The following is a 26,386-nucleotide window of genomic DNA, read 5'->3' as shown; positions in this document are numbered from 1 at the left end:
GTTTTTGTTTTTGTTCTTTGTACAATGTATGTTCTTTTTTTCCTCAGTGATTACCAATAAATCAAACAATTTATATATGGGCTTAATGCAACATTATGACCTGGTACTTGGGGTAAACAGTGATTTCAGCTATGCAAGGCATAGTCAGAACATAGCTACAGCAAATATCAGTTTAAGAGCCTGCTTTCAATTGATTAGCTGATCAGTATAATTGGGTTATATTTTAATTTAATGTTATTTTGCATGTTAATAACCTACATATATGCATAGTTACAAGTAACAGATGTTCATGAAGATTTTACTCTGCTTTTTTCTTTTCATTAAATTTTCAGTATGGGCTTTAAATGTATTGATTTCTTTATGTTTATGAATTAAGGTATACTTCAATTTTTTTGTTTTGTTTTTTAAGATGGACAGGGAATTGGAAGAGTGAAAATGTTTATAGATAATTTATAAATTTGAAAATCACTTTGTTTCTTTACAAATGGGCTACTAAGTAGACTGTAAGTCACAATTTTGGTAACTTTTTAGTTCACATTCCAAAAGGCAATATAGTTTCATTTTGAAGCATAAATATTAGTCTACTCCAAAGACACCAGGGTTTCTTATTTAGAACATTTAAGTCTTGAGATTATAGGTAAATTGAACTTAGTAGTTGTAACAAAACATGTAAGAGTAATGCCTCAGGTTAAGAGCTGACACCGGTTGCTGTATTTCTCTTCAACGATTGAAGTGAGATTAAATAAACAGAAACAAGCCATCTTTCTACACTTATTCTTCTCTTTATAATCAGGTAGTAGTCTGCTAATCTTCAGTCATTCCTATTTTGAAATGGTTAGGTATATGTTAACTAAATATATGTGGGCCTGGTGTTCTTCTATCTTGAAATATGAAATCATCATGACAGTTAAATATTGCAATTGCACTCACTAATCAGTGATTGAAAATCACGTTAGTGCTAGAAACAGTCAGAATTAATGATAGTTTTCTAACGGATGCAGGCAATTGTTGACACAGTGGACAACCTTCTGAGACCTGAAGCTTTGGAATCATGGAAACATATGAATTCTTCTGAACAAGCACATACTGCAACAATGTTACTCGATACACTGGAAGAAGGAGCTTTTGTCCTGGCTGACAATCTCTTAGAACCAACGAGGGTCTCAATGCCCACAGATAATATTGGTAAGTGATTCTATTACCAGATTTAATGATTTAATGTTGGTTTAGAAGATAACTGTTTAAAAGAATGGCATTTCTTTTCTGAATCAGAGTTATTTTCCTGTACCAAATTTCTCTTCTAACAAATTGTTTTTGACTGTTAGCAAGACAAATTATTGATCACACCTTGCAAAATTAATGCAAAAGCCTAAATCTACTTTATATCTTTTAAAAGTTGGTTTTATGTGGCTTTTCTTTCAAATTGGAAAACCAAAGAAAAAAAGTGTTGAGTGCTTAAATGCTGGAATATGGATTGCTTAAGTAATGAAAGTGCTTGCTATAGAACTGTGGTAACTGCTTTTCCATTTTATATAATATATTCCTAATGAATTTAAATTACTTTCTGGAATGTGTTCTCCCAGTCAAATATTTTAGGCACAAAGAACTTGAGCCAAATGTTTATATTAAATACAACTGCCTTCAGGTGAAAATGCGGTTAGTGGACTACATCTCCTATAATGCAGAATGTCCATGCTTTGTAGATTGCAAAATAGCTACAGATAGTTTTGAAGCATAATTTAGAATTTAATTGCTGGCACTGAGAATTAGGAATTCACTTTTGAAAAGATATGAAAGAACTACAGTGAATTATATTAATTTAGGCTTGTCATTTAGAATTGTTGGTTATTCAGTGAGGCTAAGCTAAAATGAGGGTTACAGGATTCCTTAGTGAAAAGTTTCCCAAGCATAAATATAAACAAAAAAAAAAAAAAAGGAAAAAAAAAACTGGGATACTGACCACTCTTCCACCAAAAAGAGTGCTAACTTCATTAGAGCAGCAGATATTGAAATCTTGCTTTCTGCAGTGCCATTTCTTATAGCTTAATTGTGTCCGTAGGTCATTTAAATGCAGAATAAAAATGGGTATAGAAAAAATGGACCTTATTTAGAATATGATTAATACCTGGATTTAAATTTTAAACTTTAAATGTATTTTAAATAACTGAATTTTTAAAAAGATATAAAATATTAAACTCATTTGTTCTTATTTACTATAATTTTATGGGATGATAAATCACTTTATAACTTGAAACTAAGTGAAGTCCTGATTTATTTGGCTTCTGTCATCTGGGGTACCGGTCATGATGAAAACTATATTCTACCCTGTCTTAGTAGTAATAGAAAATGAATAAAGCTCTCCCTTTCCATCTCAGGCTTTCATTTTGAGTGTAATTTAATTACTGATCTATTAAAATTCCTAATATATATAAGAATAATTCTCGAATATTTCCACTGACATACCTTTAAGGATAAAGACTGTGAACTTCATCATCTTAGAGGATAAGTCATGGAAAATATTACCTGAAATATTACACTGTGACCTCAATTCAATTCTTAAATCTTATAAAAGGTTATATATCCTTGAAATTTCCCTCATCTGTCCTTTCAAATTCACAGGAAAAGTTGATGGGCCAGGATCACATTCCATGTTCTTATCAGTCTCACATATGGAGAACACACTGAATTTTACACTTTATTATACATTACATACATTTTGTCTCAGCTATTTTCATACCACTTTGAGACATAATCTTAAAAATTAAATGTCCAAGAATATATATTCTTCTGAAAATTTTCACAGTTCTGAGGGATTATTCTTCATATTAAATTTTTTTTCATTTTTAATTTAAAGTGAATATGATGCATGGAGATTTTTTAGAGAGTGTTGTATACATTTTACTGACTTCTCAACAATAAGGTACTGAACTTAATGTACCCACATACTGATTACCCTAGAATTTTCAATGTGAAAAGCATGTTATATGTTCTAATATAATTATGTCTTTCTGATTTCTTAAGGTATAAACTATTTGTGGATAAGAATTATCCATGATTTAGAATTAAGGAAAACATTCAAGTATTAGGATTTTTATTATTCTCTTTTCAGACATAACCCATTATCCCTTTATGTCCTTAGTCTTTTGAAGCTCTTACCTAAATATAAGGCATGACTACAATGTCTTCGGTTATTAAAACAACCTGATTTTCTCCTTATGGTTTCTCTTTATATCCTTAGTCTAACTATGCAGCATGACTTACCCTTATAGTAAAGTGGCCCTATAAAAATGGCATAATTATATCTGATTGTAGTTTTTTAAAATCAACTTTGAGATATATTTTATATATAATAAAAACATGTATTTTAAGTTTACAGATTAAGTTTTGACACAAGTATACCCAAATAACCACCACCATGGTCAATAATTTCTATACTCAAAAGGGTCCCTCATGTGCCTTTGCAGTGCACCCCCAATCCCATGCCCCAGGAAACTATTGCTGTCTGTCATTATAGATTACTTTTGCCTTTCCTAGACCTTCAGGTGAATGGAATCAGTCATACAGTATGTATTCTTCTGGTCTGGCTTCTTTTATTCAGAATAATATTTTTGAGAATTATGTTGCTGTGAGCATCAGTCATTTAATCTTTTTATTGCTGAGTAATGTTCCATTGTAAAATATAACACAATTTGTTTATTCATTCATTTTTTAATGAACATGTGGGTTGTTTCCACATTTTGGCTTTTATCCACAAAGCTGCTATTTCCCAAGTGGTTGTGCCATTCTGTACTTAAAATGTTTGATAGTTCCAGTTGCTCTACATCCTCATCAGCATTTAGGATGGACTAGCAGTCTTTTTAATTTTAGCCATTTTAGTGGGTGTGTAGAGGTGCATTGTGCTTTTATTTTGCATTTCTCCAATGGCTAAAAATTACATTTTTCTGATACTATTGAGCTTCTTTTCATGAGCTTATTGACCATTCTTATATCTTTTGTGTCTTTTCAAATCTTTGCCCATTTTTAATTGTGTTGTTGTCTTCTTACTAAAAGTTATAAGGATTCTTTATACATTCTGGATAAAGTCTTTTGTCAGATAGATGCTTTTCCTTTTATTTTGTTAATGATATATTGGGAAGATGGGAAGTTTTTAATTTTGACTTAAAAAAATCCCCATTACCCAGTTTCAACACCACCTAACTAATCCTGTTTCACCTAAATCCTTCACCACTGTATTACTTTAAAACAACTCCTGACATCATAATTATTTCTGTGACTACTTTAATATGTATGTCATTAAAAAAAAAACACAATACCATTAAACATATTTTAAAACATTAATTAAAATAGGTTCAAGAAATTTAAAAAATGTGTTCATGTTTAATGTGTTTACCTGATATTTGTCAATTTGTTAACATTTAGATTGCTTGAATCAGGATACAAACAAATCCACATTTTATATTTGACTGTTGTGTCGCTTGAGTTTCTTTCAATTAAAAATCATTTCTCTTTACTTCTTTTTAAAACCTTTTTCATTTTTGTTTAAGAAACCAGGTATATGATTTGTCCTATAGAATTTCCCGCATTCTGGATTTGGCTTATTCGTCCCTATTGTATAATTTAACTAGTCTTCATATATACTGATAATTAGATTTAGATGCTTCATCAAGTTTATTATTTTTTTTCCCCAAGAACTTTCTATTGCAACATATCAGTAAGCATAGGTGGTGATTTGAAGCTGTGTGTTCCCCAGAAAAACATGACCTTAACTCTAATCCATTCCCATGGGTGTGAACCCATTTTAAGTAGGAGCTTTCAATGATATTATTTCAGTTAATTGTGGCCCAGCCCGGTCATGAGGGGTCTTAATCCTATCACTGGAGTCCATTATGAATGTAATGAATTCAGACATGAGAGAGAAAGCCACAGGAAGCAAGCAGCTTCCTGGTAGAGAAAGGGAGACCAGCAGACACTGCCATGTGCCTTGCTATGTGACAAGCTGAAGACCAAGAATCACCAGCAGCCAGCCCCCAGAACGCCCCAGTCCTTGGGAAGAAAGCTTCACCTTGATGATGCCTGGATTTGGACTTTTCCCATGCCTCAACTTGTGAGGAAATAAATTCCCATTGTTTGATCCTACTCTTTTCATTTTATTTGCTTGAATAACCTAAGAAACTAAAACAGCTTATCATATTTGGTTGTCTTTCTTTGTGATCTTCAGATTAGTTAGACAGTTCAGGTGTTATCGGCATGATTCAGCTATTACAAAATTCCATATCGTTTCTTCTTCAGGTGGTTAGAGTAGCCAGTGATTGTACACAATAATTACAATGATTGGTGATTGTAACCATCAATTTAGGCTTAGCTATATTGCAGTAACTAAAATTCCAAAGCCACAATGCCTTACAACAGCAAATGTTTATTACTCTCCTATATGTTATGTAACCACTGAGGCTGAGCTTTGGCTTTGCTCCATGTCAACTTCAGTTCTGCCCCAAGTCATCTTTACCCAGGGACCCAGAGCCCTTACCTGGAATAGTGCAGGTCTTGTGGTAGAAGTTATAGTTTTTCTTATATGTTCTCTTACTAATCTTTCACTTTCCTCTCTTCTCATTGTATCCTCTGCTGTGCTATTAATTTGAAAAATAGAAGGACAGATAAATATATTAATTTATATCTATGGCATTAGCTGTGATGAAATTCTGGGTGGCTCTCCAGTCAATCAACCATGTTCACTTTCAGGAAATCTGTTAAAGAAGGCATATATTATGTTCAAGCATATAGAAGGTGTAAAGAATAGCATAGCCACCTTCCTAACTCACTTCTTAATATTTTACCATATTTTCTTCAGTGTTTTGGGGAAGAAAGAGTTATAAATAATGTGGAAGTCCCATGGGTATACCCGCCTTTCTGATCAGATCAAGAAGAGGGTAATCATCATCCTTAATTTATTTGTTAGTATTGTTAAGTTTTTTAAATTTTGATCTAGATGTTTATATTTTTAAGGATGACTTTTAATATTTTTAATATTAATAATTTCATACTGTATATAATTACAGAATTTTTCCTTATTGTATTTTTCATATTTATGCCTGCTGATGTGCATTTGTAATTCATTAATTTGGTCTGTTAATTTGATCTAATTATGAGTAAACCATAATTATTTAGCTATTCTACTAATAATAGGCATTTTAATGACTTAGCCTTTTTCACTGATAAAAGGAAAACTGGTGAAACTTTTGGTGTCTTCTTGCTCATGTTTTTGTCTTTCTAGACACATACACAAACAAATACACATACAGTCACACCTAGAAATAGAATTTTTGAGTGATAGAGCAAGCCCATCTTCAACTTTACTAAATATTGTCAAATTCCACTTCATATATTCCTTTGTAGGAGAATTATATAGTTGGCAAATATTTATCCTTTCTGTGTCTTTTCTTTTTTACTTTATGTATGGTATCTTTTACAGAATAGCAAAAGTCAGATGTATCAGTGTATTCCCTTTAGGGTGGGTGCTAAAAAAAGGTTGGGTATCCTTTTTAAGGGTTGATATCCTTCTTAAGAATATTTTCCCTACTTTGAGTCTATAAAGTTCTTATACTTTCTTTAGAAATGTTAAATTTTTGCCTTTTTCTTTTATGTCTTAATGCACCTGAAATTTATTTTTGTTTGATATGAAGGAGGGAACTCATTTAATTTTTTTCTAAGTGAATAACTAGATGTGTTAATACTTTTAGTGTGTAATCCATTCCTTACCCCAATTATTTGTAATGTCATGTCAGTCTTAAAGCAAATTTCTGTACATGTTAGGAGGGTCTGTTATTGGTTGTTTTTTTATCGTTTTAGTAATATTAATATCTGGTAAGATGAATGTTTTAACTTTTCGCTGTAGGACTGCCTTGGCTGTTCATGTGATTTGTTTGTTTGTTTTGTTTTGTTTTGTTCATGTGATTTTAAAATCAGTTTTGTCAAGGGTTCACATACCCCAAAAAAGTCTTGTTGGAATTTTTATTAGAATTAGATTGAATTTGTAGATTAATTTTGAATGAATTGCAATTTTTACCTTTTGAGTTCTCTCAAATGGGAACATGATATAATTTTCCATTTATTATTAGGTCTACTAATAATGGTCTCTTTTCTCCATAATGTCTTGCACTTTCTAAATCAGGTTTTATTTCTAGGTAACTTACAGTTTTTGTTTTTATTGTAAATGGTATCTATTTTTAAATCATATTGTCTAATTATTCATTGCTTTATGTATAGGAACACAATTGATTTTTGCTGTATTGATAGCAGCCTTGCTAAATTCTTATTAGTTCTGATAGTTTGTCTCCAGAGTCCCTCATGCTTGCTCTGTAGTTCATTATCTGTGAATAATGACAGTTTTGCCTTTTCCTTCCAGTCTTTATGACTTTTATTTATTTTGCTTTATTTTCTCTATTGACCAGACCCTGTAGTAAAATGCCAAATAAAGCCTGCAATAGTGGGATCATTTTGATTTTAAATCCTTTTTCTGTTAATAACTCTTTTCTTCTTTAATTTCTTAATTTGATAAACTACATACCTTTTGTAACGTTTTCTCTTCTGTGTTTTTTGAGTTAAACTCAATTTGTTTAGATTGTTGTATTTCAAGTTCTTATTAAAGAACTTTGCCTCATTTTAATAAGTTAGAATAACTTACTTCTTTGTGCTGTTTTATACATCTATGTTATACAAGCCATGTGAAATAAATTGGGAAATATTATTTTTCTATTTTCTATTTTCTGGAGCAGTTTGCATACAGTTCAGCCTATAGTTAACTGTTGGTTCATTTTCTTTAATGGTCTTAGAGTTATGGTTTTTGTTTTATTTTCTTTAGTCAGTTTTTTTCCCTGGGAAATTTTCCATTCTGTCCACTTTAAATTTATTGGTATAAAGTTGACTATTATATTCTCCTATGGTTTAAGAAATATCTGTTTTTAAAATTTCAAACAGAAAATGTTTTTCTTTACTATGGACATGGCTTATTAACCTCTTGGCAATAAATATCTGTTGAATGAAATTAACATTTGAAAGGTAAGTATTTTATTGAATGAAATGAACTCTTTATAGTTGGGATTTTTCATGAAAACATAAAGGATTTCCTCATTCATCATATGTCTTGTTTTAAAAATAATAATCAAGAGCCCCATTCAAGTATGAGGAAGAAGGAAGTATATATTAGATGTGTATTTTTGTTCCTCTTTCCCTCCACCCCCAACCCCACACACAAGTAATCTGGTGTGAGAAGAGGAGATCATCCCATCATCTACCCACTTAATCTTTCCAATCTTATCAATGAAATAAATGTTTCAGCAGTTTCTGAAGCTTACACAATGCCAGGAGATATTTGACTCTCACTGTGAACTTGTATATGAGGGGCTTGTCATTTGGACTGAAAACTTAACAAAAATCTTCTCCAGATACTATGTTTTCATATTTATGGTTAAATCTATATTTAATTTACAAATTTATGAAAGATTAAAAATATAATAATATCTAAGAGTTATACCGTAATGTAATGAATTCATCTTTGCAAAAAGAAAAGGGACATATATATGTATATACACACGAACATACATGGCTGACTAAGCGCAGAAATAGCTATGCAAGGGTATATACCATGAGAAAAGGTGAAATTCAGAGAAAAATTTGTGGACTGTATTTACTGAATTATTATTAAGAGTATGTGGTATCTTTTTTATTTCAAATATCTGAAATTAATGAAGTTTTCATGTGAAGTCCCCTCATTTCATCAATAAAATGACACATTCTAATTGCTATGATAAGATAGTTAATTTTAATAGCAACAAAAATACTTTCCCATTTAAAGAAAATTAAATGAATATTGAGATAAAATACTATGATCTTTATTGGAATAACAATAGTATTCTGTTAAGGTTGATGGCAGTTTCTATCAGTTATATTTTTGAAACAAAATTAAACAACATTAGCCTTGTTGGTCAGATAAATGTTCTTAATTTTTCCTTACATGTTTCCAATTTTGCTACTTAAACTTTTGAACTTTGGATTAGATTGCAGAAGTTGGCAAGCATTTTCTGCAGAGTCAGATAGCATGTACTTGAGGCTTTGCAGGCCAAGCAGTCTCTGTTGCAAATATTTGACTGCCGTACTAGCACTAAAGCAACCACAGACAGTAAGTAAATGAATGAATAGGTTGTATTCCAATAGAACTTTATTTTCAAAATCAGGTTTTGCCCTGATTTTGTCCTGTTTTGCCCTAAAAAAGTCCTGTTTTGCCCTAAGTCTTAAATATGTAAAAATTGATGGTTACTATTGGGACTTAATTGGAATTTTAACATAATACCAGACATTTTCTCATAAATATGCTGTGCTAATCAGACCACTTTTAGAAATTAAATAAAATCTATCACTATAAAGGTGCTTATGTAATCTTACTTATTAAAGTGTATCATGTATATGGACAATGGTATATACATGCAGTTAATTATTTAAATGAAATTTTAAAAGTTATTTATTATAAATTAATGTACTATTCACATTTACAGGCTAAGTCTGAAATTAGCTCATAATAAAGGATATAAAATATGAACAAATTGTTAAAATGATTATGCAAAAATGTTTAGAGAAGTCAAGATTTAAGACCTCTTAGAGTAATTTAGCTTTTCATTCATGGTTTTGTTGAAATCTACTAGTAAAGTTTTATAATAGAAGAATGAAACAGTTTCCCCACACAGTTATCTTTTGCATCTTTTTATTTTAACTTTTTAAAAAATATTTTAATTTTAAAGAATGTACTTCTTTGCATCCTCCTTTATTCTTTCACCCAGTTCTGGAAGTTGCAGTACTCAGTACAGAAGGACAAGTCCAAGACTTTAAATTTCCTCTGGGCATCAAAGGATCAGGCAGCTCAATCCAACTCTCTGCCAATACTGTTAAACAGAACAGCAGGAATGGTAAGATGGAACACATTACTTTAAAAATTGAAAGTTTTATTTGGTAAAACCTATTAATTCTGTGTATTTGACTCTGAATATAATAAAAACAGCTTAAATTTAAAATAATGCCTTACTTTTCCCTAATAAACTTAATCTAAATTGATTCCATAAGGATTTTTTTCAGTTATTCTTATTTTATTCTTATTATTTTGATTCTTATTTCAGCATTTTTACTGTAAAATCATATGACCATTTTCACCTTTTTAGGGCTTGCAAAGTTGGTGTTCATCATTTATCGGAGTCTGGGACAGTTCCTTAGTACAGAAAATGCAACTATAAAACTGGGTGTTGACTTTATAGGTCGCAATAGTACAATTGCAGTGAATTCCCACGTCATTTCAGTTTCAATCAATAAGGAGTCCAGCCGAGTCTACCTGACTGATCCTGTGCTTTTTACTCTCCCACACATTGATGTAAGTTACATATGCTAATGAATTAATGGGAAGGTTATAAAACCAGTGAGGAAGGAAAACAAAACTGACCTACTAGAGTTGGGAGATAGGGAGATGGAAGAGAGGAAAGAAAAGTCCTTTCCATGTGAATTTTAGATGTTGGCCTAGGTCAGAGACACAAGTTTATTTAAGACTGTGAACATAAAATTAAATGAGCCTGGTTCAATGATTATTAGAACTTAAGTGTATTCTTAATGAAAGCTAATTCAGTCATCAACATGAAAATGTAAATGACTCTAATTTGTTTTAGAGTGAAAATTAACTCTTACCTTAGCAGTGGGATAGCTGATTATTAACTCTTAGAACTAGCATTTTAGTATGGCAAATCATTTTTTTAATTAGTATTACTGATCACCAACCACTGTATTTAAAAAAATTTAGCATCAAGAAGATGAAATTTCTCCTCTGCTGTGCCTTAGATTTACAAGTCAGTGGTTAAATGAATCCATTGTGTTAGAGGATTGTGCAGAATTTTGCACTGTTAATATAAGTAGATTGAATAAATGCCCTCTGATTGCCAAGTGGATCTCCAGAATTAGCTAAGAAAAATAAATTTGCATGGTGTTATGCTCCTCTTAGATCTGCTTCAGTTGATTTACTCTTTTAAGAGCCTTAAGGTACTAACTACATGATTCAAACTGTTGCTGTGTTGCTTAGAACTAACCAGAAATGGGCCCAAAATTAAAAATGGATTTTAAAACACTTGGTCCTCAGAACAAATTCATGGCGTTAATTTTGTCAGAAAGGAATGATTCTAACATACCATCAGTATGTAAAATCATAAGATGGAAATTGTAATTGTGTAAAGTGGGTCTTTGGTAATTTAGAGTACACTTTAGAGTGTTTGGGACTATAAAGCCCCTTTTAAGCTAGATATCTGCCTTGTATAACATAGTCCACAATTTTGCTGATGAAAAACTTTATAGTCCGAAACATGCAAAGTTTAATCTAAATTACCTTTTATAAATATTAAACAATTGCTGTTGCCATCTTAGAATGTAAAATCCTAATTTTATCTTGTCATTTTATTTCCCAGCCTGACAATTATTTCAATGCAAACTGCTCCTTCTGGAATTACTCAGAGAGAACTATGATGGGATATTGGTCTACCCAGGGCTGCAAGCTGGTTGACACTAATAAAACTCGTACAACGTGTGCATGCAGCCACCTAACCAATTTTGCAATTCTCATGGCCCACAGGGAAATTGCAGTAAGTATTTGCACTTCTAATTAGTAGCAGAGAAAAACCTCAGAGATGCAAAACAGCTTGTGTAATAGTCCCTTCTTTGGGTGCTTATAGTAACTAAAAAGCAAACATACTAATTTGGAATTCTAATTGTTTCTACACTGTCCATATATTTTTAAGAAATCTTGGCACTATATTATTACTTTTCAAAGCCATGTATTCTAATCTCACTTTACAGACTCATTCTAAATTTTTCTTTGTTGGGCCTGTATCTGGGGGAGGCAGGCAGGAGTGTAAAAAATGGAAAGCAATACAGAAGAGCCATAGGGCTCTAAAGTTTTCGTGCCCCCTATGTTGCAGATGTTTGAATCTTATTTGACCACCTGTCCTTGTAATTTCTTGATACCTTGTCACTGTAATTGCACACACTGCAAAACTGCAGATTTTGAAAATTCAGAATGGTTTCTGGAACATTTCTTAATGTTCTTTTTTGTGATTAAGAGAATAAGAGGCAGTTGATTCTTGAAGACAATTGTATAACTATGTAGCTTACATGGTGTGACTGTGTGATTGTGAAAACCTTGTGGCTCATACTCTCTTTATCCAGTGTATGGACAGATAAGTAGAAAAATGGTAACAAACATTGAATGCATATTATAGGGGTGGGAGGGATGGGATGTTTGGGGTGTTCTTCTTGTCTTATACTTTTATTCTTGTTTTTTTTTTAATTTTTTAAAATTTTTATTTTATTTTATTTTTTTGGAGTAATGAAAATGTTCAAAAATCGGTCTTGGTGATGAATGCACAACTATATGATGGTACTATGAACAATTGATTGTACACTGTCAATGACTATAGAGTATGTGAATGTATCAATAAAACTGAATTTTTTAAAAAAGAGAATGAGAGGCAGAAGATAAAATTATTTAAAGAAATATAGCATAAAATCTCCCAGAGCTATTATGTACTTGAGTTTAATATGTAAATACACATATAGAAAATCAAGAAGGAAATAAAAACTTAAAATTTGGCTTATTTGTTGGCCTAGAAAATTATTAACATGACAATTATTTTTTAACATAGCCAAGTATTCCTTATTACTCTATCATGTAAAGATTTTCCATATGTTTATGTAGGTAATGGTTTCAGTCATTATTTTGATATTACTGGGCTCTTACATTATTTTGTAGGTAAAAATCTTCCTCTTTCATAGGTCATTCTTTGGATAAAAAGTCTATAAGATAATATAGAACTTTATTATATGGTTAAAATGTCTTCTTAGTATTGAGCCTTATCTGAATATACATGAATATTATTCTTCAGAGAAGTTCAATATTAAATGATGCACTATTACATGTGAAAGCTATCTTTCCTTTAGTTTATATGATGCACGAAGATTAATGTTCCTCATATCTTTTTTGTCTAGTTCAAAGATGGAGTTCATGAATTACTCCTTACAGTCATCACCTGGGTGGGAATTGTTATTTCCCTTGTTTGCCTGGCTATCTGCATCTTCACTTTCTGCTTTTTCCGTGGTCTACAGAGTGACCGTAATACTATTCACAAGAACCTTTGCATCAACCTTTTCATTGCTGAATTTATTTTCTTGATAGGCATTGATAAAACAAAATATATGGTAAGCATCCCTTCGGTTTGTTCACCTTGGTTCTCTAAAAAATGATTATAATAGGTGTTAATCCACGCATAATGCTGATGTTAATCTTTGACCCTGTAACTTGACATAATTGACATGGCAATACTGAAAGGATACTTTCTAATAAATTAAAAGGCAGCCAAATCATTAAGCAATATTGTTATGTGATAAAAATATCATCCAAAACCTGCCTATTCACTTCGTGTATTAAGGTAGAGTTGCATTTTTCTGGGTTGTTATTAAGTAATGTAATTTCAATAAAGGAGTGCTGGGAATACTGAAATTAAAAGATCCTTTTCAAAAATTCTTGTTTTGCTTATACAGTCACTTTGGCTGGTAATCAATCATGTCTGTATATTCAAAGCAATTTATTCATCACAAGGTCTCAATGTCAGAAACAGAACTTAATAAATAGATAATATTTCTCCCTAAATTTCTCTGAACCAGGATGAATTTAAGAATGTTCCAGATGATGGAAAATAATCATAGGTAATTAGAGTCAGGATATATGTCATTAAAGGAAATTTTTAAAATTCGGTTATATAAAAATAGTAATAATATATTTGCAAACAACCGTTTTAAGACTTGTGAAACCAATCATCAACAAATAGAATATTCAGATTTTGTCATGGATAATCCAAGAAGAGAAATTAAGATTTATTTTATTAGATACTTAATTTCATTAAAAAGTGATGAAATTTCTACCATACCTGACATTCTGTAACCATTATATGCCCTGATAAAATTTTGCATTGTTTATAACTCATTTCCCTCTCTGTATAAAATATTTTGAGGAAGTAATAGTGTACTCTAAATAGTGATGCACTTTAAAGAAAATAGTAAGTACTGCCAGGGAATATTTTGCAATTTTGAAGTAGGCTGGTTGTATTCATGTGGTTTATTTTCTTTTATTTATTTTTTGTTCTTTTTTTTTATAGATTGCATGTCCAATATTTGCAGGACTTTTACACTTTTTCTTTTTGGCCGCTTTTACTTGGATGTGCCTAGAAGGTGTACAACTCTATCTAATGTTAGTTGAAGTGTTTGAAAGTGAATATTCAAGGAAGAGATACTACTATGTTGCTGGTTACTTGTTTCCTGCCACAGTAGTTGGCGTTTCAGCTGCTATTGACTATAAGAGCTATGGAACAGAAAAAGCGTAAGTAATTGCAAGTGACCTGAGTGTTTTTCAAGTGAATAATTTTTTAAAGCCTGAAAGCTGTCAGTGAGGGTCCCTGACAGACTAAAATAGCATCTGAAAGCTTTATTGGTAAGAGAATGGGCATGCTGTGCACAAATTACAATCAAGTCTTTTGTAATTTTCTAGGTTCAGAGGATTTGTACTCGAGTGAGGCAGATTCTAAATTATAGACTTTCTTTTTAACACAAAAGATTGACCTGAAACAAATTGAAAAAGTAAATAACTTTTTAGCCTTAGAGAAATATTAAGTAAAAATTCTACTGAACTTAAAGCATCTGACAGGTTTAACTACTCAGTTTTAAGCCATTGCTTCATTAGCTGCTTTGTGCAGCCAACCCTCTAGCTGACTCTCATTCTGAATTGTGACAGTAGCACATTCCTTCCCATATGTTTTACTTTGATAATATTTTATCAGGCAGTGTGAAAGTATTAAAATAAGTCACAGTCTTTCATTTATAAAACTATAGATATTTATGGAAAGTGACAGAAGATAGACATAGCCATGTTTTCTAAGGATTTGATTTGCTACAGGCAGGAATTTGCCTTCAATTTTGTTTATTTTTCTTCCTTTGATAAAATTAGTTATATAAAGATCCTTTGGACTAAAGAAAGCTTTCTGATGACTACATATGATAACAGACAAATAAAAGAAATTCAGTGGAGATTCAATGTTATTTCAAAAATAAACTAAGTAAAATCCATACTAATAAGTTTATCATACATGCTAACAGTGCATGAGTTCTGTACTTTGATTCTGTTTTTTCTGGTATTCATGCATTCCCAGTTGAGGTATTAGATTTATGCTACACTGTTTTGCAGCAAACATGACACCTGCACAGTTTTTTGTCTGTTTTGTCCCATAGGATTAAGCACTTTTCTTCATACATAGAGATAAAAGGCAAATTTTGAAGATTACCTATAGAGCTTAAGAAATGATGAAAAAAATTGGGATATTGAGTTTTAAGTTTTTCTTAAATTTGGGAGTAGTGTGGAGTTTGTTGTTTTCCCTTGTACGAGCATAGTTATTTATGCTTTTGTCAAGTATGAAACCTGAAATGAAAAAACAGGAGGTTGAAGTAAATAAATCACACTACTTACTCTTTAAGTCAAAGCCAGCTCAGAATTATTAGAATTGTTCTTACCCATGATCCATGAAATTTCAAAGGTACACATACAAATAGTTTTGTTGTTAGATTTTGAAAATTCTGTTTTCTTTGTGATCTTAAGAATTCATTGTAGCTGCTAAATAATACATATTCTTTACTTTTCATAATAGTTGCTGGCTTCATGTTGATAACTATTTTATATGGAGTTTCATTGGACCCGTTACCTTCATTATTGTGGTAAGCAGGCTCTATTTTTCTCTTCCTTTTTGCTTGCTGTTTTGGCAGTTCTAGTCAAACACAGATAGTATGTTTTATTGTTAAGTTTTGCATTCAAAAGATACATACATGTCTATCTTCAAAGATAGAATTATATAGTATATTTCAAACATTATGCCATTTTTGAGAGTTCATAAACTTGCTTTTAATACTCTTTCTGAAAATCATGTTCCTCTTAAAAGTATTTTCCCATTTTTAATTCAGTATTCTAAAAGATAATGTCATAATCTAAAAAATAAGCTTTCACATAAGCCATGTTAGGATTGTGTGGATTGAAACTAGTCTGATAATTAGAAAAGAATAACTAATGGGTATAGCATATTTTCTTTGGAATAGTGTATTTTCTCACTAAGAGACCTAGTTTAGAAAGTTTTTGTATCTTCAAAATCTATATTATTGGCCCTGTACCAGCCTATATAGCATTTATGAATGATTCTTAGATGAATCATTTAAGAATGATTTTAGAAGTAAAAGAACATTAATGTTTATCTTAATTTCTGCATAGTAATTTATTACCCGTTATTAAAAATGTTGACATCATCATTCCTTTTTAGAGCACAAAAAGTTTTAAGCAGCCTAGATTAGAAAATTAATATTAAAACAATTTTTAAATAATTAGAAAAAAATTTACTTTTCTGAGACTTAAAATACCAAATAAAAATGCTGGTTTTTAAGAAATATTTTAAAATTGAATTTGACACAATTAAGTATAGTGACATTAAAGGTAATTTTTGCATCTTACATAATCTTTAACCATATATTTGACATATAGTTTTAGTAAAATAATGTAGTCAAAATATTTTATTTCACTATTTACACCTTATCACTCAGCTATAGCATTATGCTGATAGAAATGGATGTTATTGATCATTATAAAATTGAAAAAGAAACAAATTTAAATATTACCTATATCTTTATTCTTTTTCTTTAAGGATTTTTTTTTTTTTTTTTTTTTTTTAATGATGTAAGTGAGCTTCTTAGGAGACTTCTATGGTTAACTGGTGTTTCATAAAATTTGAGAAAAAATTTTAGTAGTTGAAGGAAAGTTAAAACCATTTTAAATATACGTATGTTTGTCATTAAAATTAATTACTTTACAAAATTACTTAGGCAAAGCAAACTGAAAATTTGAGGTGAATGTCTGCATGAATCAAACCAGTAATACATTCTCAAGTGTTCCTAGGAAAGCTGATTTTTCGGCTGAATTATTCAATCCAGATGATTGTTCCAGTGTTGTTATACTTATGGTAACATAGCCTATGTCCATCTAGAATTAACAGCTGACATGAAGAGGTATGATTCTTAAAAAGACCGTCTTCTTTTTTCGCCTAAGCACTTGGGCAGACACATTTATTCTTTGAAAAATATCAAGACCACTTTAGGGATATTTGATCTATAAAAATATCACCTGTCATTGCTGTTGTACTGTAGCTTTGTATATTTTGTATCCTGAAGATAAGTACTGGCTTTAAAGCATTAAAAAAAAACAAAAAAAAACAAAACATATCACTTGATGAAAGGAGTTAATGTTCACATATACTCAGGTTAGAATGTAAGACAATGTAAAGGACATTTTATTATATTGACCATTTACTGTGAGAATCCACTATGATCTATTAGTCTTGTCATTATTATCATCTAACAAAACATTTAGATTGAAATGTAAAGGGCTTTTGGGAACAGTTTTCCCGACTTAAAAAAATAATAAGAATGAAATAGCAGGTAGCAATCACAGTACAGATCCTGGAAATTATTCTTCTTCAATTGCTTTGCCCTCTAGTCATCCCAACTCAGAGACGAAGAGTGCAAAACAGTATGTTGCATGTAACCTAAATGAAGATATGCTGTGATTGGACAGCATGATTGTTGAAATAATGCATTTACCTACAGATATTTTTATGGTGTTGAAAGACATTTAAAACTCAATTCAGACACAAATCTTAAGCATGAATTCATATAAATTAATGGTATACTACTATTTTAAGGCATTTTCCTATAAGAAAAATTAAATATTGGCATTCCTCAGAAGTACAGTTTTGCATTTCCAACTTTTATGAATCAACCAGGAAACTAGTGGTATTCAATAGTAATAGTAGTATTAAATAGCTGTGCATTTTATATAATAATGATTTCATGAAGAAAAATAATATGCTAAGGAAGATAAAACTTCCTACTTCTTCATTTCTATGGGATGTCTTGCCTACAGGCACTAAAGTTATTATATCTATGAGAAAAGTGCTTGTAAGTAATGAGCAGTGGGAAACCATTAGTATGCCTGAAATGGTTTAATGAAAGCTTGGATCATGACACGTCAGGAGCTGTTCTTATCATTTGGACAGCTCCATCTGCATTGTTAATAATTAATTCAGTTCAGTAAAAGTTCAGCTCACACATTCATTTAGAAGTCTTCTTCAGAGAACACCTCTCTAGCTGCTATAGCATTCCCAGGGAGAAATAGGTTTCTGCTTGGCTAACAGTAAAGATTTGGAGATACAAGTGAAGTTTTAGAGCTGCATTTGCCAGGTAGCAAATGCTCCAAGGAGGACAAAAAGGGTCAGAACATGTGCAGTTCAGCTAGGTTACTTCAGAGTGGTATTTCTGTTCTTCTGTCTTATCATATCCATGTCAGCACTGCAGGCTGTGGAAAGAATTTTAAGTTGCTGAGCACAGATGGATGTGATTCAATTGAGCAGGTTGATGTTTATAAAACAAACAGTGCACTCCTGTGATCTGTGATGTCTTCCCCCAGCCCTTTTCTTTTTTTAGAATTCCTTTGTATTTTCATGTTCACCTATATGGATGATCTATGCCAAATTATTCAATATTGATGAATTTTATCAGCAAATACTGGCAGAAATTATTTAAACAGTAATTTATGAAATTATTATTTTGGGGTAGGTTAAAAAAGAGTGATATTCATCAGTGGAAGAGAAAGTGTTCCCCGATTAGATGATTCACTCTTTCATCAAAATAGGGAATTTTTTTTCTTCTGAACTCGCTCCCACTCTTTCACATAAAATTCTATTAAGAGATATCCATCTACATAGTTTCATGTACTTCCACACACATTCAGCAGTTAAAATGTGATTAATTCCTGGGCGAGTTGCCTCACCTTAATGTTAACCATCAGTATAACCATTAGGCTGATGGGCTGTTACAGTCTGTAACACAATCCTATTACTTATTAGCAGCTTCAATATGTGAAATAGAGTTTGCAAGTTACCAGGTTTAGACAAATCTCTGTGTGTGTAGGTGTAACTCCACCCTTTTCCTCTCTCACATCCTTTCATCTGTCCCCAAATACTGTGTTTTAAACTTAGTATTATTTATATTGGAAAGGGAAACTAAAGAACAAGAGGGGTAAAAAGTGACTGCTCTGGAATTCAAGGAAGAACAGCACTTGGACACAGTGGAGACATTCTTTTCCTGTCTCTTTGCCTCCTTTCCAATGAAGAATAGGGAAAATTCTATGTTTGCTTGTTGTGCTTTCTTAAAAACAACAAAGGAAAAAGGCATACCAAAGGTAGGAAAATAAACTAGGAAGAAGTAAAAACATGAGGGGAAATAACGTACTTATTTTAATGGGAATAAAAGATAGAAATGCAGAAGTTTATGGAGGAAAGAGCCATTTATGTCATGTGAAGAATGCAAAAAATGGGGCTTCAGATTTACAGCCAGTAATCCATTTGAAACCAACCCCTTTAGTCTTCAAATAAGTACCTTGCACTGTAGATTTTATCAAAGATATTTTTATGTGTCCCTCTTTCTCTTGTTCTGATTCCCACAGTTGTATTTTAAGAAAACAAGAAAAGAGTAGAAGAGAGAAGGGAAAAAATCAATTGAAATATTTTACACTAAAAAATCGTCATTCTTATTAAGAGTCTTACCTCTTGCAACAGAGCATAACAACATTTGTTCTACAAAACTAAAAACTTAACTTTTATATTTTTCAAGATTTGGAAAAAATAAGAGATCTTTGAAACCATATTTAAAAATAATTGTTTAAGCTTGAGTTTGTGTTCTATTTATTTACAGAAAATATTTCATTGTCATGTATGTTGGAGGTAACATACTATAATGTTCACTATCTAAAGGTTATATTCATTTTTCTAATAAGACTAGTAAATAAAATTTGGGTATTAGTGTTTTAATTTTTTATGTGGAGTTGGAGAAAAGAAAATTATTTTGGAGTCACTGAATGCTCCTTTACTATTTTGGTTAGCATTTTCTGCCATCTTATTTTATGATTCACAATATGTCTTGCATGATTTTTTTCATAATTACTTTATTGAAATATTAAAAACCTTCGTTGGGTGAGGGGAAGAGAAGAGAAGGAGAGGAGTGCATCTAACAGTCTGGTTTTATATGTACCAATTTTCTCATTATTTGTATACCTTTAGTCTTATTTCAAAGGCTAAATTAGTATTGGATTAACTATAGAATTCTTGACAGTCTAAATATTAGGGCATTGTCTGTAATTTTTATTTTCAGTTTCTTTAAAATGGAGAATTTACAGACATTTATGAAACAGTGTGAGTGCAGAATCTTTCTATGGCTTTATGATTATTTCCAGTATTTGCAGTTGTCTTTAAAGAAAATGTTAAAGGTTCTTGTGAAACATTTAAATTTAGTTATGTTAGAAACAACGGTTTTCTTTTTTACACTTGTATTTCATGGGTTTGTGTGATACTTATGTGATTACAAAAATAAGAACTGACATATACAGGTTTAGAGGAATTAAAACTAACTTATGTTAAGCAACAGTTTGACTAGTGGGAATGAGTGTGTGGATGTTTCAGTGAGGTGCTGATTCTGGGATGGTAGTATATTAGGAAGGAAATGTAGAATTAGTTATTTTAAGTCCATCAAGTGGAGTTATTTTAAGAACATTCCTATTATGTTATTCAAGATTCCTCTGAGGCTGTATTTTATATATTTATTGCTTTCAAAACATTCATCATATCTTTATGCTTTCTAAAGTAGATTATTCTTTATTGAAATGGTATCTTATATATACAAAACTATTATATCTTTGTTTTGTTAGAAGATTCTTAACTTTTCTCATCTTGACTCAATTGTTAATTTTATTTAGAAAGACTGTGGGCTATGGAGCCAGACCATATAGTATTGCATCTCAGCACTAATATTTTAGTAGCTAAAATGATATTTCCCAAGATATTTAGCACCTCAGTAATTTGTAAAATGGGCATACAAGTGTCTGCTCCCTCTAGAAGGTAGGAATGTAGGTGTTTGGTTTGGGATTTTTTTGGTAATTTTCTGAACAGTGTATTGTGAATGTACTGCATTTGTAACTAGAAAGAAACACTAAATACACATATACAATATTAAAAACCTTCGTTGGGTGAGGAGAAGAGAAGGAGAGGAGTGCATCTAACAGTCTGGTTTGTTTTAGGTCTAAATGAAATAATGTTTTCCTGCAGCATATCATAGCCACTCCATTTGGTTAGTCCTCAGTTTTAGCTAGAAAGAGTATCTTTGCATCATATTTAAGCTTTGATTGTATTTATATATAGGTAGATTTCTTTTTTCCATTTTATTGGAAAATGTTTTAGTTCCTAAATGATTTTTACCTGCTTTCCTTCATGAAAAAATATCCCAATGGGTTCACTCTCAAGACCATATTTCCTACTTTCTAATCATAACATAATACTTCATACATACTTATTTTTTCTCTCTTTACTTGTAATTTTATACATTACAGTCATAATTAATAACTTTTTAAAAACTTTCTGGAAGACACTACTATAACTATTTTGTTCCTGAAGGGATCAGAGGACAATTGTATTTATTGGTTTGAAAACATTGAATACCTAATTGTGCATCTGTACAATTCAGGAAATTAAGAGGGAGGGAAAACATAGATCCAATAGTTTGGAATAAAAAGTTTCTTACCAGGGTCATTCAAAAAGAAGAGGAAAAAAGTTTAAAAGACTCCACAAAGTAGGACATGAGAACCTAATTTTCAACAAATAACAGCCATTCTTATCTGAGAAAACCAGTACGTTTGTCCATGAACATGTTTTTCTGTTTATTTGTTCAGGGGATATTTATAGCGATTATTACTTTTAATCATTCCTTAATTTTACTAGTTAAGGCCCCTGCTGCATAAAATAAAGTAAAAACACTGTGGCTTTTGGCTTTAAAAAAAAAAAAAATCAAATATTTACAATAGGACTCTTTGTCCAGGGCAGAAATTGTGTCTTACATATCCACAATATAATAAGCACATCTTTGTGTGGAGCATGAAAGTCAGTAAATATTTGTTGAACGAAATTTATGTTGTAAATATCCCTGAAAATGCAAGCATTTATTTATATTGCAGTCAACTGGAATCATCTTCAGAAAATAATGCTAGAAATCATTCCCATGAGCTTATTTTCTGTAGATATGTATTTTAAGAAATTAATTTTTAACACCATTAGTTAAAACCAGGTTTCCTTTATCTTCAGTTAATTAAGAGCCACAGATAGAATGCTATCTGAAAACACATGCAAATTATGCCCATTAACCTCATTTTATCCCTTAAGAGGAAATGTTACATCTAAGACAAATAATAAGGCACAGTAAACAAAATGACTGATATGTAGCTTAAAGATCTCACTCTGTTCCTAAATTCATTATTAGGAAGGACTTGGAAATTTTAATTTATTGCCCTGTATCATTCTTCCTCATTATAAAATTAGAAGTAGTAATGAATGAGTAAAATAATGCTATCATATGGTATTGTGACTAGGTAAAAGCAATTATATTACTCTTAACAGAGTTATGTTGATGATCTGTCACTGAGGAATTTGAATTCATCCCCATGTAGAAAAGATCCTTTTCTGAATATACCATTTGTTCTTGCACTTTCAGATTGTCATGTTAAACTCACAAAATAACTTTTTTTTTTTATTTTTTTAAAGCAATAATCCAAAAGTAAATAAAATGTCAAAATGTCCAGGGGCAATCTAGCTTAATTCCATTTTTTAGGACATAAAAATGAAACTACCTCCCCTCAGTCCAACATTCTGTCAGAGGTCTGTAAAAGCAGATGCAATTACAGACCTTTGTCTCTCCTCAGTCAGAATAAACTCCTTTCTTTTGAGTTCACTCTTTTTTACTTCCCCGAATCCCAAACCTTCCTTTAGTGTCAGGTTCCAACTCCCCCAATTGGCTTTTGTTTGCACCTAGATTCTTTGCAGAGTTGAATCTTTTGAAAGACTCAAAACAGCCTTTCTTCAGAATTCATCTTCTTCCATACAATATAGAGAATTGAAAAACAAACTGACAGCTTTTTTAATAGAATATTGCTAAATTACATACACGTATATGTATATAAATAAAATTTTATTTTATATAACTAATGAATACTTTTCATATATTTTCTTTCATTTGATTCTCACAATTGCCTTAGAAATAGATTTTTTAGATGTTATTATGCTCAATTAGGGATAATCAAAATCAAGCACTAGAATTCCAACCAAGTCTTATGGTTCCAAACTGAGGGTTCCATCCATTATAAATTACTTGATGTAAATGCCTCTTCTAAGGAATCCAGATCAATGGTTCCATCATAAGGCTTTCAGGACCTAGAGTACCTCTAACTAATGAAACTAATTTAGGTTTACTAATTTATTTAATCATTATCACATGATACTGACTTACTGAGGTTGCAGTTTCCTATCAAATGAACTGTTAAAGAACCAAACCATCATACCTAACCAGTATTTTTATATATACTTGGCTTAATCATTGAACATGTAAGTAAAATGGAATCATTGTCTACCATATATGCACGCCATTGATCATTAATTCATTAAATATATTTGCAAAAACTTATTCATTGTTTATTCCTTGTTCATAGTGGTCTAATTCTTTCTTTGTTACAACAGCTAAATATTATCTTCCTGGTGATCACATTGTGCAAAATGGTGAAGCACTCAAATACTTTGAAACCAGATTCTAGCAGGTTGGAAAACATTAAGTAAGTGTTTTGCATTTTAATTTTAATACTTGGAAAAACTGTTCTCCACAGGGAACACACGAATACCTTCTGTCAACTCTAGAAATTATCCATCGTGAAATTTTACTGATCAAAGTCAAACTTCACTGTTGCCATGTTACAGAGATTAGTCAAAAATTAGATAATTCTTTCCTGACCTAGAGCCAAGAAATTGTTTCAGTGACTTCATAGAAATTCCATATCACTGTAGCATTTTCATTTGAATTTAAAATACAGTTTGAAATGATGGTCCTCTTTGCATGCTGCTATTATTATATTAGGTTTGTTTTGTTAAATGATTTTTTGATTTAAGGATTCTGAACAGTTTCTACTCCTAATCCTGTTCTCCTAGGAGAATTTACTCTATTACTATTGTTAACTTGAAGATTATCTGTTGTTTTCATGCTAATTAAACAAATGTGTACTTTTTCTCAATGCTGAATAAAAACTTCAATATCCTATCAATGGAAAAACTAATTAACAAAAAAATAATAGCTGTTGCTTCATGAGATCATCTTGTGGAAGCATTTTCAGTTATTTTTTAAAATATGAATCTTTTAATTTAAAACTTGAGGAAGTATTATCCCAGTTGGTTTTAATGAGATTGTGGAAAATAATATTTTAATGTAAAAAATGGCAGATCTAGAGTGAGGGTTAATATATTAACAAATTAGATGTTTTAGATAGGTTAGTGCCAGCTTCATTGCATGTTGCATGGTAAGAGAGAGAGCTAATCTTTAGCATCTCTCTCTTTTCTTCCTTTTCCTCTTTCTGTCTTCTCATCCACACCAGTAATTACCGTGTTTGTGATGGCTACTATAATACGGACTTACCTGGGTAAGGTAGAATCCTACATTAACAAGTTTATGGCATGATTTATATTTTTTACAAATCCGTCAGTATCATGAATTGCCCTTAATTTTTATAATTATTTTGGAGTATCTGATTTGCTAGAGTATTTTTAAACTATAATATGCCTTTATTTTTTAATTGCTTGCCTCTGCATTTTGACTTAATTTTGACTAATTTATAAAATATATAAATGCTTTCTTATTACTTCCTATTTTAATTCTGTCTAATAATTTTGTTTCTCTTTTCTGCTTATAATGCTTTCTAGCTATGAAGATAATAAGCCATTTATCAAGTAAGATCATTAGTTAGACATGGAATGCACTGACTCTAAATCCTTCTCATTCCGTCCTATTCTCTACAGTTCTTTTCTCTTTAAGCTATTCATGATGAAATCTCTCCAAAATTATTTTATTTTGAAGTTGTTCTCATGGTTTTGTCCCATTTCAGCTAGGTTTCTTCATGCTTTAGTTATAAACCTTAGGTCCACCTAAGATTAGTTTATTAGAATCTGAAGATTAGGTGTTAAGTGATTATCTGCCATTTAACCTTTCTGTATGTGTCACATTATTCAGTGTCATATGAGTACACCACAGGAATAAAAATATAGGAGTAAACTAATTAAGGACTCCTTGATTTCTTTTATCAAAATGCACATGAAAGGGTTTGATTTTTTTTTTTTTTTTAACAAAAATGCACATAAAAGGGGGTTGTTTTACACCTTGTATTTTAACATAGTTTGATACCTTGCTTATTCTGGAGTAAGGAAAGGTCATACCTGCTGTTGCTGTTATCACTGGAGGCTGCAGTACTAAATGCTGTTATTCTTTCTTTAATAAATGAAAGGTTAAAGCCAAAATGCTGTTGAATATGAATGTGAACATAGAAAGTCAACTGCTACTACTGAAATGTAAATATTTAAATGTGCTGTTTCTTTTTCCCTCCCATTGAGCCTGTTAATAAAGGCCACTTTATTTTTTCAGGTCTTGGGTGCTTGGCGCATTTGCTCTTCTGTGTCTTCTTGGCCTAACCTGGTCATTTGGATTACTTTTTATTAATGAGGAGACTGTTGTGATGGCGTATCTCTTCACCATCTTTAATGCTTTCCAGGGAGTGTTCATTTTCATCTTTCACTGTGCTCTCCAAAAGAAAGTAAGTGATTGAAAACACTTCAGTGCTCTGCTTGCTTGTTCTTTGATTTGAAAATAAATAGATATAATAGAGAATATTTAAGCGATAGCTGGACTTGATATTAAATAGCATCATATTTTTTACCTTAAATTAATTTTAATAACTTTCTGGAAATTCAGGCTTCACATATAAATACTTCAATAACAATCATCTTTTGGATTTCAATTTGTGAGTGTAAAGATTTCTGTTTTGTCAGGGGGTCTACAAAGTACATTATGCGAAAGATATACAAGGTAAAGAAAAGGTCACATAAATTCATTCTTTGCTCTACAAAGGGAATGCAGTGGGCCTAAATGAAATCGAGTATAAGGATAAATGACCTTAACTTTAAAAAAGTTAATAATTATGTTACCTTTTGAGTAATTTTGAAAGACCTCAAACCCATTAATACAATACCACATATCTTATTATTTTATCCTGATTTTATGTTAAGTGCTGTCAGCAAAAATGATTCAAAAGTTAAAGTTG

General features: G+C 31.1%; 1 protein-coding gene across 30 annotated transcripts in view; it reads left to right on the top strand.

Moving 5' to 3' along the window:
* The window catches only part of ADGRL2 (adhesion G protein-coupled receptor L2), a 502,012-nt gene that overhangs the window by 464,979 nt on the left and 10,647 nt on the right, over nt 1–26,386 (top strand). For 29 of the 30 annotated variants that reach the window (XM_037826794.1, XM_037826795.1, XM_037826807.1 and 26 more), the window contains 9 exons: nt 1,002–1,185; nt 9,831–9,956; nt 10,206–10,411; nt 11,487–11,660; nt 13,063–13,272; nt 14,229–14,449; nt 15,768–15,834; nt 23,769–23,860; nt 25,711–25,879. In XM_037826794.1, the coding sequence (XP_037682722.1) occupies nt 1,002–1,185; nt 9,831–9,956; nt 10,206–10,411; nt 11,487–11,660; nt 13,063–13,272; nt 14,229–14,449; nt 15,768–15,834; nt 23,769–23,860; nt 25,711–25,879 (1,449 nt within the window). Of the gene's footprint in view, nt 1–1,001; nt 1,186–9,830; nt 9,957–10,205; nt 10,412–11,486; nt 11,661–13,062; nt 13,273–14,228; nt 14,450–15,767; nt 15,835–23,768; nt 23,861–24,670; nt 24,716–25,710; nt 25,880–26,386 lie in introns of all 30 variants that reach the window. The other variant, XM_037826822.1, reaches the window with a different exon arrangement.

This window comes from Choloepus didactylus, chromosome 2 (assembly GCF_015220235.1).
Source record: "Choloepus didactylus isolate mChoDid1 chromosome 2, mChoDid1.pri, whole genome shotgun sequence".
In the NCBI taxonomy this organism is placed as follows: Eukaryota; Metazoa; Chordata; class Mammalia; order Pilosa; family Megalonychidae; genus Choloepus; species Choloepus didactylus.
Note: the sequence above shows the minus strand (reverse complement) of the source record. Positions and strands in the feature narration are given on the sequence as shown.